This window comes from Gobius niger (assembly GCF_951799975.1).
Source record: "Gobius niger genome assembly, chromosome: 15".
Lineage (NCBI taxonomy): Eukaryota > Metazoa > Chordata > Actinopteri > Gobiiformes > Gobiidae > Gobius > Gobius niger.
The window spans coordinates 16,741,306-16,759,925 of NC_136866.1; the positions used below are offsets into that span (position 1 = coordinate 16,741,306).

Here is an 18,620-nt window from a genome sequence, read left to right on the forward strand (position 1 = left end):
GCCACAGCTGCCCGTGCCAACTGGTGAAAAGTTTGTATGTCACATTATTCATCATCGCTAGAACAAGAAAGCAGATTGATTTCTGTTCATGAAGGCCCGGTTTTTGTACTTTTGGACACCAGCGGTAATTTGACTTGATCTGTGCCGGTGCTTTCTCACGGGCAGATTATCCAGTCAGAGAAATGCAGTCTGTCCAACATGAAAAAGAACTAGTCAAACTCAGAGAAGACGGCGAAACGGTGCATTCTCTTGCCAAAGGAAAACTACTAAACTCTTTAAGGCTCAGCTGAAGTTTCAAATTGATATCTCTAAATGTATTTTTTTTCCTTCTCACCTGCAGTGTCTCGCCTTAAATAATGAGAGAAATGCTAAAGTTTCGTCTCCACATTGAGCGACCCGCCACAGATTTACGTCTGTGATTGGATGTAGATTTCACCAGTTTCAGAATGACCTATTGTACATCAGTCCGGTGTGGTCACATGTGATGTTGTGAATGTGTTCTGTGATGCAGTCCCACTCCGGGCAGTCGTCAGGCCTCTCCCACTGAAGCCGTGGAGAGGATGGGACCTCCTCAGCCTGGTCTGGAGATGATGGGTCAGCCACACCCTCACGCCCTGCAGCAGCCCAACCCGGTTCAGAACAAGCCCCCCACGGAGGACTTCCAGAGCCAGGAGGCCCAGAGCATGGGTCTGGAGCAGCAGCAGGGGGTGGAGTCCCTGCAGTTCGACTACGCCGGGAACCACATCCAAGTGGACTCCTCAGGGACACCAGTGGGACTGTTCGACTACAACTCCCAGCAACAGGTGAAGGGGCGGGTTCATATGTAGAGCTCTCATGTTTTCCTCCCTAACTTTTTACTAAACCTTCCGATAGTCGTTACCGCTACTGACAGGCCCATAGACAATAATATAGTGACCATAATTTAATGTAAATACCAGTTAGGGTTATTTTATTTTTTTTATCTCCCAAATAAGCTACCCATTTAACCTGTTGAACCCCTTTTCCTTCTTTTGGAGTTAAATAAATGACCCTCTTGATGTATATGTGTGTTTCTTCTCGTGCTTGCGTTTCAGTTGTTCCAGAGGCCCAGCCAGCTCACCGTGCAGCAGCTGACGCAGCAGCAGCAGTACGCCCTGGCGGCCGCTCAGCAGCAGCACCTGGGTCAGTGTCCTCTGTGCTCCTCAGATTAAACCACAAACATGGAAGTGAAATAACCCGCACTGCTTCTATTTCAGCCGGCCTCGCTCCTGCCTTTGTGCCAAACCCGTACATCATCAACACGGGGCCCCCTGGAGCTGACCCCTACACTGCAGCTGGACTGGCTGCAGCAGCGACACTCGCAGGTCAGATTCAATGATGTTTCCTACTGTACCTTGGTGACGCTGACTTCCTCTAAATGGAGCCCGTGTGTCATTCTAAGATGTTTGATGGTTGACTTGTTTGTGTCAGGCCCCACAGTGGTCCCACCTCAGTACTATGGAGTCCCCTGGGGAGTGTATCCAGCAAACCTCTTTCAGCAGCAGGCCGCCTCCAATGCCAATCACTCAGCCAACCAGCAGGCGTCCAATCAGGGGCCAGGCCAAGGGCAGCCACAGGTAACAAGGAGCTCATGTTATTCCAAGAATGTTCCCATCCCATACTGGTGTCAGTTATCGGAGCCCATACTGGAATAACATACATATAATAATAATAATACAGTATTGTCGGCTCTCGTTGTTTTAAAAAACAAAACCAGCTAAATCTCAGTGACAAGCTTATGTGTTTGTATCGCCACGCAAACAAGTGCAGCTAGTGGCAGCATGCTAATGCGAGCTGCAACTAATGAAGGCAGGGGCAGAAGCTATGATTGGGTCATTTAATGTAATAGAATAATATTGGCCAAGTGTTTGTATAAATTAGTTTAATAAAATGCTGTTAAAGAATAACTGAGCTGACATGGTAATGATATGTATGATCAGATCACTTTATTGTTTATTTTAATGTAACCTAAACGAGTTGTGTAGCTGAGGATATCTAGTTAGGAAAAGTCCAGTGATCCTTTTTTTAAAAATTTTATTACTTTTATTTGTTTTTATTTTTCATTCAAACCTTTATTTAACCAGGAAAATCTCTTTTGCAAGCGCGTCCTGGGCCAAAAGGCAGCAACACAGAAATATACAAATACAAATATTTACACACAGTATAGCATTCACAAAATGATTGATCCGTAGCATCTCGTTTGCAAGATAAGACCAGACTTTAGTGATGAGTTGAAGCTCACTCTCCCGGCTCGTCCTTGTGTTCCAGGTGATGCGCAGTGGAGGGAACCAGCGCCCCCTCACCCCGGGGCAGGGCCAGCAGAGCCAGCAGGAGTCTTTAGCGGCTGCAGCTGCTGCCAACCCGGCCCTGGCCTACGCAGGCATGTCTGGTCAGTGCTACTAACACTATTCTACTTAATTTAGTCACAGTCCACTGTGTCAGGAACTACAGTCCCTGATCCACCTGCAGGGTCTGGGCTCGAGACATGTATGTAGAAATGTACTGAGCAAGCTTCAGATATTGAAAATCAACTGTCATGAATATATATTTTGATACTACTTTCCTTTATTATGCCACGCTAATGTGCAGCCGTGCCCTGGAGTGACATTATTCAAGTTCATCATGATCTAATCTCATTTACAGGTTCTTTGGTCGGCTGGGTCGCAAAATTTCGGCCATTAATGATTGTTTCAGAGTTTCAGTAACAAAGAGTTTACATTTATGGCACACTACACTTTACTCACACACTCGTGTCAAAGCGAGTGTGTGAGGAAAAAAAAAACAGACATGCTGATCTACCACAAATGATAGGTCTTGCACATGACGCAATATAGCCAAGCTCCAAACTCTGACACAGGCGTCCAGGGGCGTCGGACTGGGGGGGTAAAGGGTACTGAGTACCCAGGGCCCAGAGTAGGGTGGAGGCCCTCAAAAATGCTGCAGAAAGCGTTCTGTATTGTACTTTCTAAGTTTCCTCATAATTGATACTATAAGAACTGAACAACCGGGCTGAAATACAACGGTTGCTACACAGAATTTTGAACAAACAATAATGATGGATAATATCCCTGACACCCCTTTAAAAATGTGCCAAATGGTTCAGCCCACACACCGGTGTTCAGCACCGTGCGCTGCAGCTCTGCAGTGACTTTGATGAGGTGGACTCTGTAATGTAATGACACAGAGCTGGGAAATAGAGATATTAGTCTGGCCTCGCTCTTATGTGCTTTTATTTAACACTAGCCTATACTCATAAATGACAGTTAAACATGAAGTGAGTCCTGCCTCTGCCTGCGCTGAGAAGAGGATGGTGCAGAGTCAGAGACAGAGCTCCTTCTCGCCTCGTTTTAACCTCTAAAGTTTCTCTTTCCTCATATTTATTATAATTGAGCCATCAGGCCAATACAGTGACAAAAGCCACAGGTCGCGCACGCCGTTTTCGCCGAATGAAGTATGCTTATTATCCGCGCTCATTTGGAGACACGCATCCACCAAGATAGTTTGTACCCAGGGCCCAGAATTTGGTGCTACGCCCCTGCAGGCGTCACACTGTTCATGGTTCAGTATTTTATGTAGCCTATCTAATTTTTATTTGCTCTTGAATTATCATCATCATTAGCATTTCAAAGTGGCCACAAACGACCAAAACGTAAACCCTGATTATAATAAAAGTGATTCATTTAATTACTGTATATATTTAAAATATCAACCAACGAATCGGCTCGCGACTGCTCTGGATTCTAAAAGTCAGTAAACCTCTCGTCATGAGGGCTTTGTGGTTCCCATGGCACCAGAATAGTTTAAAAATATTTCAAGAGCTGGATCGTCTTTGAATATCGGTCCTCTGAGTAATTCCGTCCTCTTCTCCTCCAGGTTACCAGGTCCTGGCTCCTGCGGCGTACTATGACCAGACGGGGGCGCTGGTGATGGGGCCTGGGGCCCGGGGCGGTCTGGGAGGTCCGGTCCGATTGGTGCAGACGCCCCTGCTCATTAACCCCGCGGCTGCAGCACAGGCCGGTGAGTGTCACTCCAGGACCTCGGGCTTAAGCAGCTCACAGGACCTGACTTCACTTATTATAAACTTTGAATCAGGACGGTGTTTTGGGAAACTGTTGCTTTAATGAGTTGACTTGTCCTTTCTGCAGTTACTACTGTACTGTACTCTATACCAGACAGAGCTTTTCACGTGTCGGTGCATAGGGTTTCAGAAAGGGCCAAAGTTACATCTTTGCGCTTAACCATCGAACACCCTGGTTAGAGCTTGACCTCAACACAATAGTTTATTATGGTAGGCTTTGGTCATACAGTAAGTTATTTTGTATATGTATATAAGCCTGAACAAACACAGAGGGAGTGTAACCCCAAATAATCTTCACTCTGCCATTTCGTCCCCAGCTGCAGTGTCTGCGTCGGGCTCGGGGAACAACATGTCGGGACCTCCAGCCAACGGCATGTACCGCTCTCTGCCTCAGCCCCAGCCACAGCCCCCTCAGCAGCCCCCTCCTCCCAGCAGCGGCCTGTCCTCGTCCTTCTACGGCTCCGGCTCGGTGCCCAACACCTCCCAAAGCAGCTCCCTGTTCTCCCACAACTCTGCCCCGCCTCATAGCTCCTCCCTAGGCTTCAGCAGCACCGGCGGCTCCCTGGGCGTGGGGCTGGGGTCTGCGCTCGGGGGCTTCGGCTCCTCTGGTCAGTGCTCTTTATTACATTTACGTCGTACATGTGTTTATTGACCAAATAGAGCAGTGTGAAAGGAACAAAAGCTTCTCAGACCTTTCCCCGTGACCTGTAGATTTAATGACTCTTTGTATTGTAATGACGCTCCACTATCTACAGTAACTGATAACTCTCAGGTCAAAAGGGCAAGCATATGGGTTTTCAGCCGATCCTGATGCCGAGTTTTGGGGATTTTGATTGGCCAATGCTGATATGCACAGCCGATATATCTGACTGATTTTTCCTCAGTCCTGTGTATGAAGCTTCTAAATTGTTAAATGTGTCGGTTTTAAACTGTGACAGCAGGGGGCGCTTTAATAGAGGCTGATTTTATTCAGGACATTTATGTTCAGTCGGCACGATGTGCTGATCCAGGTTTTTTGCTTCCGATACCGATACTGGGAGTTTGAGTATCGGCCGATATTAACCGATAAGAGACTTTAAAGTGTCTTTCTCTGATTGAAAGTGAATGATCCTCTTTTCTCCAGTGTCAGATCGATAGTCTTAATTTTTCTTGCAAACGAGACGTTACAGATCATCAGTTATAATATATTATATATTATTTATATCTTTTATAAAATGATTAATAAACTAACATAAAAAAACATTAAGCTTTTGTACTAAATATTCTTCAGTACATGACAGGCAACAACTCACATAAGGTAATGTGATCATTACAAATATGTTCAGTTATTTCATAAACTAAAACACAAACACCATTTTATTTTACTATTAGTTGATTAGTTGTTGCTAGTCGATTAAAAATATAATTATGGTTGTTAACTTGAATTCTCCTGGTTCTGTGCAGCATGTCCATATTGACTGAGGTGTAGTGAAACTTGTGTTTAACAAACTTGAGACAGATGTTTCTTTGCTCCCTGAGGCTCATTTTAAAGCTCTGACTGAGCTCGTTCCAATGCTAAAAATGGGAAATCGCTCTGACTTTCAGTTAAAGAGAATAGGGCCCAACAGAGGGCTGATATAAGGCCGTTATCTCCGGAGTCCGAGCTTTAAAATGATCCTCCTACAACCTCCCTCGGCCTCAGGGGGCGGAGAAACATCTTCTCAAACATCTGAAAATCGATCACATGTTTGTTCACCTATTTTATATGTTTTATGTTGCACTTTATGTTGACGTACCGTTGTTTGTTTTGGCCCCCTGCTGTCACAGTTAAACACTGACACGTCAAAAATATGGAGCAGATTGACCTCGGCCTCAGAAAAACCCACATCGGTCGACCTCTTAGATATATTTCTATGACTGAAACCTTTACTTTAATAATAAATGTTTAACTATAGGCTATTAGTAGATAAAAAAAAACATTACATCAAATAGAATTATCGGCCTAAAATAATTAAACATCGATCTATATATCGGCTATCGGCTAAACCCCTTCATATTGGTATCGGACCCAAACATCCAGATTGGTCGGGCCCTAACGGAGATATTGTTTCAGCAGTATATTAGCCGATATTGAAAAATACCCGGGCGACACTTCTGACCGAGTTGACCTCTTGGCACCAGGCCCTGTGTCCAGAGGGGTTTTCACACCTGTTGTAATGCTTTTATTTACCCCACTGTCGTAACTCCCTCTGCAGTGTCCAGCTCGAGCAGCAGCAGCGTGTCCAGGCGAGACTCTCTGCTGGCCACCTCAGACCTGTACAAGCGCGGGGGCAGCAGCCTGACGCCCATCGGACAGCCCTTCTACAACAGCCTGGGCTACTCCTCCTCCCCCAGCCCCATCGGCCTGACCCCGGGACACTCCCCGCTCACCCCTCCGCCCTCACTGCCCTCCTCACACGGCTCGTCCTCCAGTCTTCACCTCGGTGAGTCACATGACTTTAGGTACATCCACACGTAGAACATGCAATCGCACAGAAATAGGAGGGGTCTTACATCAGTAGAGTTTTACCTTTGATCAGGCCTTAAAAGCATTACATTTTCAGTGCATGGGTCTTGAATTTTCTTTCATACTTGTATTAAAATTGGTCGCATTATATTTTTTGTCCAAATATGCTTTTAGAATAATAATTTGTAAAGCGATGTACTCCTGTATGCCTCGTTGGTGTTCGAGTGTCATACGTGCACTCAGGGTCATTGTGCATTTAGTGACTTTTGACCTCCACATTTTCCCCCCTCGCTCCCCGCCAGGCGGTCTAACGAACGGCAGTGGGCGCTACATCTCTGCGGCCCCCGGAGCTGAGGCCAAGTACCGCAGCGCCGGAGCCACGTCCAGCCTGTTCAGCTCCAGCAGCCAGCTCTTCCCCCCGTCCAGACCGCGCTACAGCCGCTCAGACGTCATGCCGTCCGGACGCAGCCGTCTGCTGGAGGACTTCAGGAACAACCGCTTCCCCAACCTGCAGCTCCGAGACCTGCCCGGACACATGGTGGAGTTCTCCCAGGACCAGCACGGCTCCAGGTTAGTCCGCCTCTGCCGGACAGGCTTCGTATCAGAGTGATCCGACGTCATATCCTGTTTTTAGCCGAGCGTCACAAGTCTCTGCCTCAGAAACCCACGAGTTCCGGAGAGTTCCCCGGGCCCTGGGTGGTCCAAGTGTTCTGCCTGGGTCTGACACTAACAGTCGTGTGCTTTTTCCTGTGTAGGTTTATCCAACAGAAGCTGGAGCGAGCCACTCCTGCGGAGAGACAGATGGTGTTTGGGGAGATCCTGCAGGCGGCCTATCAGCTCATGACCGACGTCTTTGGAAACTACGTCATTCAGAAGTTCTTTGAGGTACGGCTTCTTTTCAGCCCTGGACTTATTGAACTGGTCACATGGTCTCAGACGGCCAGAATCACAGTGTGTACACCCGGCTTAATGGAGTATGAATGAGCCTTAAGTGTGACATCACACACAATAATAAGCTACTCCGGGTCCAAACTGTTAAGAGTTCCAGATACACATGTCAAAAAACTTTATCTGAATCTCCTGCTGAAATAAAAACAGATAAAAGGCCAAAAACTGTTATACTCCTAATTAGAATAATATATATCTCAATTTCTCCGGGAAAAAGACTTATTTATCTTTTAAAATAAGCCTTCCTTGTGTATAGAAAAAAAATATTTGATAATTAATGCCAGAAAAGACCTGAAGCTCCAGAGTAAATGTGATATTTCTGTGATCAGATGTTTAAGAAGAGCCTGTAGTCGGCTCTTCAGCAGGTTATAATCAGATACATCCCATTATAGTCAAACTGCTATTTACCTCCATCTATGTCACTTCCTGTCAGTAGCTTAAACATTAAAATAAAATATATTTTCTGCCCATTTTTTCTTCATTAAAATGATATCAATTACTTCCAACAAACAAAATGAGAGGGAAATATATCTAAAACATCCTGATGTGAGTTCATTGATGCCCATATGAAAAAGTACATTTTAAATATTTCGTCCTAATTCAGCTTAATTTAAAGGAACAGGCCACCATTTTTACATACTGAGATATGTTCTTGCCTGAGCTAGGACTAGTTGATATGTACCTGTCTGGTCTTTGTGTGTACCCGTGGTAGAGCTTGGTCACTTCTAACTTCACCCCCGTTTGGAGCTATAGGAATACATTGGGAGTGGCCAAATGCTAACAACATCTTTGGTCATTTTGCGTGACTGAGGGCACGCACAAAGACCAGACAGGTACATGTCAACTCGTCTAAGCTCAGGAAAGAACATATCTCAGTATTGAAAAATGGTGGCCTGTTCCATTAAGATCCACTTTTTTTTATTTTTGGACTTGTAAAAAGTACCGTCCACTTTCCCGGTGGGTAAGTACAATCTCTCAAAATGCTTAATGTCCACAAACATGACCAGTCTACGATGTCCCTCAGTTCAGGAGGTTCTGAACTCCGTCTAGTTAAAAGCTAAGCCTCAGTGATACGGAACACGGTCACTGACTCATCCATGTGTCTTTAAAGTCCATTCTCTGACTGACCTCTCGCTCTGTCCCTCAGTTCGGCAGCTCGGAGCAGAAGCACGCCCTGGCCACTCGTATCCGCGGCCACGTGCTGCCGCTGGCCCTGCAGATGTACGGCTGCAGAGTCATCCAGAAGGCGCTGGAGTCCATCTCCTCCGAGCAGCAGGTAATTGTAAGTGGCGCTCTTTTCTCCTCATGTACTGTAGGACCAGTGGAGGAGCAGACGGTGTGGCTGACCCTGGGCTTTCTCCTGCAGAGCGACATCGTGCGGGAGTTAGACGGACACGTGCTCAAGTGTGTGAAGGACCAGAACGGGAACCATGTGGTGCAGAAGTGCATCGAGTGTGTGCAGCCTCAGGCTCTGCAGTTCATCATCGATGCCTTCCAGGGACAGGTAGGTTTGGGACTTCACACAAACACACATACATACATACAGTACATACACTACATACACACATACTGTACATATACACACACGCGCACGCACACACACACACGTACACACTGTTAAGTTGTGTTTCTCCTACAGCGCATGTGCGCGAGGTTTGCTAAGTACCGCGTTATTACTCGGGTTTGAGCGGTTCAAATGTGGTACTGCAGTGGTATTCGCCTGTGTGTGTAATCGATGGCAGTAAACCAAGTTATACCAAACTAAGTCTGGTTATTGAGTCAACACACACACGTACGTACACGTACATCAGTAGAGATGGGCATCGTTAAGGATTTATCAATACTCCTTATGGATCCAGTACTTTAATGGTCTCTTATCGATACTTTTAAACATCAACATTTGGACCTGATATTTTTCAGAATGAGGTTTAGCACATTTAGGCACATTGAGTTGCCTTGTGTATGGGCCTGTTTATCCCAGCGTTTCCATCCAGACCTCTGAGATTTTCCTTAAATGTTTAAACTTGTTTGGTAGTTGACGCGTTGCCCCTCCTGTGTCACAGGTGTTTGTGCTGTCCACTCACCCGTACGGCTGCAGAGTGATCCAGCGGATCCTGGAGCACTGCACACAGGAGCAGACCCTGCCCATCCTGGAGGAGCTGCACCAGCACTCTGAGCAGCTGGGACAGGTCAGACACACACCGGCCGTGTGAGCAGGGAACACCCTCAGGGCTCACTGTAGATGTACTTCCAACAGCCTGTGGTATTAAAGCTGCCACTTGGTTTTAGTATTTACCAAAATAGTGGAAAAGAGTAACATTAAAAAAACCTCTGTTTATCCTCCAGCTTTACGTAAGAATGAGGATATTTGTTTGCAGATTGTTTTAATCACTTTAAAAAGTTTAGACCAGGACTTGGCAAATACCGGCACCGTGGCATTAAAAAGCATTACATTGAATTCAAGCTGGCATTAAAACTACATTTATTGTCAAATTATGACATTGCTCAATGTCATAATTGAGTTTTTTGAAAATACCAAAATGATTGTGAAATTGACCACATTAGTTGCTCAAAAGTTGCCCCTTAGTCCAATTCTCTTCTGTTTGATGAAATGTGGGTAGGGCAGGGTGAAAAAGAAATATTACGATAACGATATGTTTGGCGATATAATTGACACCAGACACAATACTTAAGAATCACAACCACCTTCTCCATCTAAATTCGCCTAAATCTGTGGGTCTACCTCCATCCTCCACACATTAAAACATAGTATTTGGGCATTAAAAATGGCATTAAAAAACATAAAATCTGTAGTGTCATTTCCTATCTTTATATCTTGAAATAAATGTTCCAATTAAAGGACTTCGTGAGCGCCATTTGAGCAAACAATAGAAATCCTGATCTGTAGAAAATGCCCCAGAGTGTTGGTATGGAGTTGAAAAACAGCGGGTCCTGCTATGACATGACCCGGCACAAGAAAGATGTTTGTCCTTTCCGTTTGCCTGTATTTGCATGTCCTCCACTGTACAGCATTACTCCTGTGTACATAGACCCATTGTTTGTTGTAAATGTGCTGTGTAGCTGTCATCACACTCCCCTTCACTTATCCCATCAGAAATATCAAGGCGTTTCATTGGAGATGACCCCCAAATCATATTATTCAGTGTCCCGTGACGCACTGTTCAAGGTCAGCACATGTGCTCTGTGGCGGGGCGGGCGGCCGGACCTCTCCCCTCTGCACTGCTCTGCTCTTCTCTAGTGTTTCATTTACTCACAGCTGCTCGGCCTGTCACACTGACGCTGTAGGGCAGGGGGGTAGGCACGGTCGCTTTAAAGGAATTACTTTAACAGGCATTTCATCTCTGATTTGTGCATATTCCTCAAAATCATCTTGAGGACCAGAGGTTTTATATTGAAGGGCCGGTTTTGGCCCCCAAGCCTGACGTTGCCTACTCTCTGTTCAATATGGGCATATGTTTTACAGCTTTGCCTTGACCTCAACCTACAGTTTCTGCAAATGAAAACGATATAAAAGCTAAAGATGGAAATAGAAGACACTTGATTACAATTAGAGGGCTGGGCACCGGTACATTCTTTCTGATACCAGTACTTTAACCATACTCGGTTTCCGATACCTGAACGATACATTTTCCCAATACCTATACTAAAATATCTGTTTTCTAGAACCAGAAAACAGAACAATATATTTTGGAAGATCTGCACATTTACAATATCAGAATCCTCTCCAAGAAATGTGTGAAAAAAGGAGAGTAATTTGGGGGGAAATGGGAGAAATTGTGTAAAACTTTTGGGGGGGAAATGGGGGGAAATATTACTAAAGAAACAAATGAGCAAAAATTGGGGCAAAAGATAGGGAAAAAAAACGTTCTGCAATTTTATTTTTTATTTTTTTTTGAATTTCTTTAATGCTGTCCCTCGACCAACCGTATCGATCCTTTAAAGCAGTACTAAGTAACTTGTTTACCATAATAAATCCTTTCCGTAGTCCCTGTGGGGGTAATACAAGTGTTTATGGGATGATTGGAGGGTCTTTCATCTCCCCCTGGTGTCTCTGGCCAGAAAACCATGTTTGCAACTTGACTGCCCCCGGTGCGGAGAAAGCAATACACACTAATGAAATCACGAAGAAGAAGCTAACATGCTAACAGGCAAAGCTAACTGCGGGCTAACGTCACTTTAAACAGTATTTACAGCCAAGTTTGAGTGAAAAAAAATATTTTCATTGTATAATTGGATGCACAGTAACCCTCTCTCCCTTAGCCTTTCCTGTCAGCCTCGTATTTACTCTCCAAGACAATTAATAAGTTAAAAGATCGTAACTTGCTACTACACCTGCAGTTGCGCTCATGGCCTCTAGGGGGAATAGTTACTTAGTACTGCTTTAATTGTTTTGATACCCATAGAACCCAAACTTTTTTTCCAGACTGGTGTCGTTTAACGGTGCCCCAGCCCTAGCGGTAAAACCTCTGCTTTGATCTAAGCGGTAAAGTTTATTTCCAAAAAGCAAATATATTCTATGATATTAGGATTATCGCTATGGAAAATGTGGCTCTGTGACAGGCCGAGCATCCCTCCCCCTTTTGGACGAGAAACCCTCTTTCCCTGTCTGCTTGCTCTCCAGATTCACTCCACTGCTGCTTTACTTTACAATTTTTCACATTCGTTTGAAGCTTTCCACAAGGCATCTCCTCCTCTGTCTGCCGTCACTTTGTTTTATTGCTCACAAACAAAGACGTCTTCATTAAGATGTACAACGGATCGAATGGAGATGTTTTTGGAAGCAATAACTTTACTTCTAAGATGGACACAAAAAAACGGACAATGCAGACCTGAAGCTCCTCTGAGGAGTTCGATATTCCTCAATGATTGGACTAACTGTGGACCGACAAATGGCCCTCAATCACCTCGATCCTGGCTACATTGTCCTGTTATTGTGTGTCCATCTCTGTGTGTTTCCTGTCAGCTGGTGTTGAAGGGGCAAAGGCGCTGCTGGTTTGTACAGTCATTGTGGTGAAACCAGCAGCTTCACTGTTGTCTGACCTTCTGCAGTGATGAGCTCAAGCCACTGGAACCATCCAAACGGGGTGTCACTCCCTGCACACCTCTGTCCACACCTCTGTCCACACCTCTGTCCACACCTCTGTCCACACCTCTGTACGGCCCACACCAAAGATCTTTGATAAAGCTCTAGGTCGGACGTGGCAAACGTGGCAGCCACCGTGATTGGCCCCTGAGGCTAATCATAGTGAGTCATATGAAAATGGGAACAGGGTTTTCGTTGATGAAATGTTGTATTACTGGTAAGTCTAGGTATCGTATTTACTCTTTCGTATTATCTTTAAAGGACTGTTGTTTCGTCTCAGCACCATTCATTCTCCAGTTAGTGAAGTTTACGAGCTAAATATTTGTCAAATTCTCTCTATTTTCTCACTGGTGTCAGACAAACTAAACGTTGTCAGTCTACCATTTTCTTTCCTTCTGTGACTTAAGAATAGATACACTTTGCTTAAAGTGTCTGGAAGTCTAATTGTTTTACAAATTTTACAAAATGTAAAATCTTTGATGTAAACTAAGTAATAATACATATGTTATTTTCCCGGATCTCAACTAGTCTAGTATCCTCCCGCGTCGACCAATGAGACGAGCTTTTCCTGTGAACTAGCCTGTCAGGTCCAATCAGGAGAAGGGGGAGGAGCTTGTTCCAGCTCTCCTCATTTTGCAAGCTTATAGACCATCACTTTAATGTTATGTTCTCAAATGCATATATATGATGTCCACATACAGTCCTATAATATAATATAAAAATAATAATACTCTATGCTAAATGTAGCAAAATATCATCGAAAATTAGTTGGTTAATGTTTGATAAAAAAAAACCTAAAATCGACATAATCAGAAATTATGCAAGGAGTGGTGTTTCCTATTGGTTAACGTCGCACTAGGTTTAAAAGGACAATCACAATGTGGCCGCCAGAGCTTGGTGTTGGTTCCAGTGTGTTGCTATGGCGATGTCCTCTCTAGAGTTTTGTTAAAGACCTCCCCTCCCTCCCTCCTGTACGTGCATGCTCTGCCTGCTCACGCCTAGTGCATGACCTCTGCCCTCAGTGTGTAGCTGTGATTGAACCTGTCCCACGCTGCCCCCTGCAGGACCAGTACGGGAACTACGTGATCCAGCACGTGTTGGAGCACGGCCGGCCCGAGGACAAGAGCAAGATCGTGGCCGAGGTCCGAGGGAAGGTGCTGCTGCTGAGCCAGCACAAATTCGCAAGGTCAGTAATGATGCCTGTGTACGCTATTTACACTACGGACCATTCTCATACATCCCTCAGATCTAACACTGGAGCTGTTCCCTTTTGAAGCCAATGCATTTATTAAATGTTGTGAAAATGTTGTAAGGTTCAATCAATCAATCAATTACAACTTTATATAGCACTTTTCACACAAAAAAACGTTAACAATTCAGCAACCTCCCACTGTCCTCCAGATAAGTTTTTTAGGTTTGTTTCTAGACCCTCAGACTGTTCCAGTGAATATGAATGGGCTGAATGACCCTTTCTCCTTGACACTCAAAGGTTGAGGAGAAGGGAGCTATCCCGCCGCTTTTCAGATGCAGCCTTAGTTTCAACTCGAGGGCCAGTGAAAAGACTCTTACCCGAGGACCTGAGGGTCCCAGAGGCTCATAAGTTACCCTCTTAACCCCCCACCTGAACTGAGCATTTTATCCATTTTGGCTTTACCCAAATCCAAAAGCTTCATGAAAAAAAAAAAAAAATAGCAACGAAAACACCACAATAGCGCTTAAAAATGTGACAAAAATGCGGCGACAACGCTACAAAAAAGTTAGGATCAGTTTTGATGGTCTTAGCTTTCAAATGAGATGTTACGCTGGTAAAACCCAAGTGGAGAAAATGTGCTCAGTTTAGGCAAAGTAAGAGGTTAAAAGCAAATCCGATAAATAAATGGGACTAAGACCATTAAGAGCTGTCCTGCAGCTCTCAGGAGCCACACACCTGAGCGCCTCTCTGGTCCTCCAGGGTTTTGGCTGGAGAGGGAAATGCTAAAAACCTGATTTAGTAATGGGTCACTCCGTGAACTGACCGTTCTCTGCCTCTCTGCCTCAGTAATGTGGTGGAGAAGTGTGTGATCCACTCGTCGCGGGCCGAGAGGGCTCTGCTCATTGATGAGGTGTGCTGTCAGAAGGACGGACCCCACAGCGCCCTCTACAGCATGATGAAGGACCAGTACGCCAACTACGTGGTACAAAGGATGATCGACATGGCTGAGCCGGCGCAGCGCAAAATCATCATGCACAAGGTAAAACTGACTTAATTTAACTCATTGACTGCCATTGACGTCTATAGATGTCTTTTTGTTTAGTAACACTGACTGCCAAATACGTCAATTATGTTTTTCTGTGGGAACGGGTGCAGTAAAGCCTAATGCACCTTCTACGTAAAGTTCTTAGTTGTAGACATTATTTTATTCAGTCAACAGGTGGCAACAGTGCTCTTTGGATGCCAATCACTGGTCAGAATTAGAATCTGTGGCTACTTCTGCTTCCTTCTTCTGAGATAAAAAAAGTAGCAACCTTGGCTACTGAGTACGATTAAGAAAAATACAGGCAACTTACACTTGAACAGGTTTTGGTTAGCGCTGGTTGTCAAAGTTAGAGTGTTGGAGGAGATGATGGTGATCATGATGGACGAGGAGGATCAAGGAAGCAGACAGGTGTTCAACCTAAAAAAAGGTCAGGGCTAGGAGCACCTCTAGGCGGCTCGTGGCATCTTTCATCACAGCACACACGAAAAAGGTGTCACTAAAGCAAAAAATATTAGCTTCAAACTTACTGTTCTGCTTGACGCGTTACTTTTTACAAAAAGCTCGCTTTATCAGCTTTTTGGTCAGAAACTGGCGCTCACGTGCATTCAACTGGTGATTACGGAAGATAGAAACAAGCAAGAAACAAACTTATGATGAAAGTAGACTGTCTAATCTTTCATAGTCATAGTACACAATATTCTGTGGGTCTTGAAAATCATCTAAAACGCCTGGCAGCAAGGGGTGGATTGTTCAGAAATTGTCTGGCAGCCAATATATCTAATCTTTTTAAGTTTTAAAAGTAAGTGCTTTATTTGTCATTGTACAAGCGCACAACACAATTGCAGGTTGTTTTGTGTTGGCAACCGTAGAATGCAAAATGATGCGCAGTGTGCCTTTTAATTTGATGTCCTTTTTTTTCTCAAATAGCCTCTAGTTAAACATTTATTGTTATAGAAATATATCCAATTGTTCTTTTTCGTTTCTTTCTTGATGATAGTTATTGTTTTGAGCAGGGAGCCGTCAAAAGGCTCAATTAACAAAGCCATGAAGTAATATCTGTCTGAAATTTAAACTGTATTGTAAAAAGAACTCAAGAGCCATTTGGGAGCCACATGATGAGAGTTTCCCGCTGCTAACCCCCCGCTCTCTGTCCTTCGCCCTTAGATCCGACCCCACATCGCCACTCTGCGCAAGTACACGTACGGGAAGCACATCCTGGCCAAGCTGGAGAAGTACTACATGAAGAGTGGCTCTGAGCTGGGGCCCATCGGGGGCCCCGCTAACGGCCTGATGTGAAACCACCTTCTGGCCTCTCCACGCTGTGACCTGCCCTCCCTCCGCTCTGGCTAAAGCACACTGTAACTCATCAAACTGACTGGTTTTGCATAATATTATTGTACATTTGTGTTTTTCTTTTCTTTTTTTCTTTTTTTTTATGACCGAAATGTAAATTCTCTGTAGAAAGTTGGTAAAATATCTGGTGAAATTCTTTACATTTTAACACACCAGCAAGTGACTTTGAACAATTCCATGTTTTCTATCGAAGCGGGTGTTCAAAATCGCTATATTTATATGTGAATTTGTGCATGATGAAAGCAAGGCCATGCCAAAGCAGCTGAACAATTAGCACTATGTATAAAAAGAAACAAACAAAACATTTTAATAGCTGGACTTTTAACAATGGTGCTTTAATTAACACGAGCGCTAACGCCTAGCCGTGTCTCGCATTACCTATCTTTACCCTTTCGGAGCAGCTAGCTTTTATTTGAACTACATTTGCTACTAAAAAAAAAAAAATTCTGAAAACTTGCCGGTGAAGCTAGCATCAGCGCTGCGAAAGGTTTGTTGTACAGTTTGTGGGGGAAACGACCATTTTTGGGGGGAGGGGAGATTATGCAAGTTTACGTGCATGCTGTGACAAGGGTTTTAAAAAAAAATAACAATAATAACTTGTAGGAATGATTCCGAGTTCCTTCGTTTTTATCATGTTTTGTCCAATCTTGTAGTTTTCTGGGCACGGGATGCACTGGCCCCTTTTAGCAAAAAAAACAAAAAAAACAAAACAAGTTTACTAAGATGATACTGATGTGTTGTAGCTTTAGTGTTGTATAGCTTCTTTATGTAACCAGTAATTGTCACTTTTTGGGGAGGGGGGGGGACGAAGATGGACCACCCCACCGCCTGGACTGGGAGACTTTTTTTAAAAAATTTTACGGAAACGGGAAGTTAAGCGCATTTTTAACTTTGTCAAAATGGTGTGAGGAAGTGCTGAGGTGGAGGCAGGTGGGGACCATTGCACGCTCGCTCTTTTTTTGAAAATCAATGGCTTTGTTTTTGTTTTTTTTCTTCCTTCTAAATAAGTGTAGAATACATGTAGTATATGTGCAGGTATTAAGTGTAATTATAATAGTTGAACTCTAGTCGTGGTGTTTTGACAGGCCTTGCTTATATATGAGACTTTGTAGTGACGCTTTGACTCTGTTTTTTTTGTACAGTTGTACATTTGTAAACGATGTTGCTGTAAATGGTCTTTTATTACACTTTTTGGGTGGGGGGGGAGAAAATGGCTAAATTTGTGCATTTCGATGTGTGTATATTCACCACTCCTTTGACCCCCCGCCCTTGCTTTGAATATAATGTAAACAGTTTTTATTTCAAAAGAATTTATGGATTTGGCATGGATTTTTTTTTTTTTTTATGATTTTTTTTTTTGAAAGGCCGGCCTCTCTTTGTACCATCTCCTGTTGATAGTCTTTTCCCAAGTGTGACGGTAAATTTTTTTCTCTTTGAATTTGATGCTCTGCTCTTCATAAGAAACGATGATGATATAATATTTTTGTACAGATAAATTCACGCGCTGTTCTTTTTGAAAGCAGTCGCCGAAACCTTGTAAAAGCAAAAGCATTGTAAAATATTGTGCATTTATAAATATGAAGATATGAGTTTGTCACACCGTCAGTCGTGTACATTTTCAGGTGGCCTTATGTACATTTTACAGATGTTAGATGAAGAAACAGATCATTTTTTTCCAAACAGAATTGTGACTATGTACAATTAAACTGTTCTCTAACATTTGAGCATGACTCCTCCTTATTATGAGGTGCAATATTTAATCCACTTGGGAATAGAAGTGTGTTTTTACAGGGTTATCGTGACGGGCAGATGATTCCTCTAGGTGTGTCTTGAGTGTGACACAGTAAAAGAAGTGTATCAGTGTTCGTGATACAGCGACATCTAGTGGTGAAAAAAGAAATTACAGCAGTGAGCATGAAAAATGTGAACCCGACGCTGGGCGATCATTCTCTCAATATTTAATCAAGAGCAACGTTACTTTGAAATCATTTTATTCAGGTACAAGTAAAAGGTAGTGCTCCCAACTCAAGTAAAAGTAAAGTTAATGAGTATTGTGAGAAAAAAGGTTATTTTCAATGACGCCATAAAATGCGTTAAGCAAAACTTAAAGTCCTGAGGAAATCCTGATATTTACAATGAAAATTCACAGAAAACGTCAGAAAATACACAAAAACTAAATTCTTAAGAATAAGGGGCATGAGACAAACTACTTTTGGGAGAGGCCAAATGCTAACAACATCTTTGGTCTTTTTGCGTGACTGACGGCACGCAAAAAGACCAGACAGGTACGTATCAACTTGTCAAAGCTCAGGTAAAAACATATTTCAGTGTGTAAAAACGGTGGCCTGTTCCTTTAAGTATGATATAACCATTTTATAGCCAATTTTTAAAAAGAAC

General features: G+C 43.7%; 1 protein-coding gene across 5 annotated transcripts in view; it reads left to right on the forward strand.

The window, feature by feature from the left end:
* Positions 1–17,947, forward strand: part of pum2 (pumilio RNA-binding family member 2) — a 29,704-nt gene extending 11,757 nt beyond the window's left edge. For 2 of the 5 annotated variants that reach the window (XM_079571765.1, XM_079571764.1), the window contains exons 7-23: positions 512–803; positions 1,074–1,161; positions 1,236–1,343; positions 1,450–1,595; positions 2,287–2,407; positions 3,892–4,035; positions 4,414–4,704; positions 6,331–6,558; positions 6,884–7,151; positions 7,337–7,466; positions 8,677–8,811; positions 8,896–9,033; positions 9,593–9,718; positions 10,645–10,716; positions 13,698–13,819; positions 14,672–14,864; positions 16,035–17,947. In XM_079571765.1, the coding sequence (XP_079427891.1) occupies positions 512–803; positions 1,074–1,161; positions 1,236–1,343; positions 1,450–1,595; positions 2,287–2,407; positions 3,892–4,035; positions 4,414–4,704; positions 6,331–6,558; positions 6,884–7,151; positions 7,337–7,466; positions 8,677–8,811; positions 8,896–9,033; positions 9,593–9,718; positions 10,645–10,716; positions 13,698–13,819; positions 14,672–14,864; positions 16,035–16,166 (2,734 nt within the window). In that variant the 3' untranslated portion in view covers positions 16,167–17,947. The remainder of the gene's footprint in view (positions 1–511; positions 804–1,073; positions 1,162–1,235; positions 1,344–1,449; positions 1,596–2,286; positions 2,408–3,891; positions 4,036–4,413; positions 4,705–6,330; positions 6,559–6,883; positions 7,152–7,336; positions 7,467–8,676; positions 8,812–8,895; positions 9,034–9,592; positions 9,719–10,644; positions 10,717–13,697; positions 13,820–14,671; positions 14,865–16,034) is intronic. The other 3 variants (XM_079571761.1, XM_079571762.1, XM_079571763.1) reach the window with 3 other exon arrangements.
* Positions 17,948–18,620: the final 673 nt, after the last annotated feature.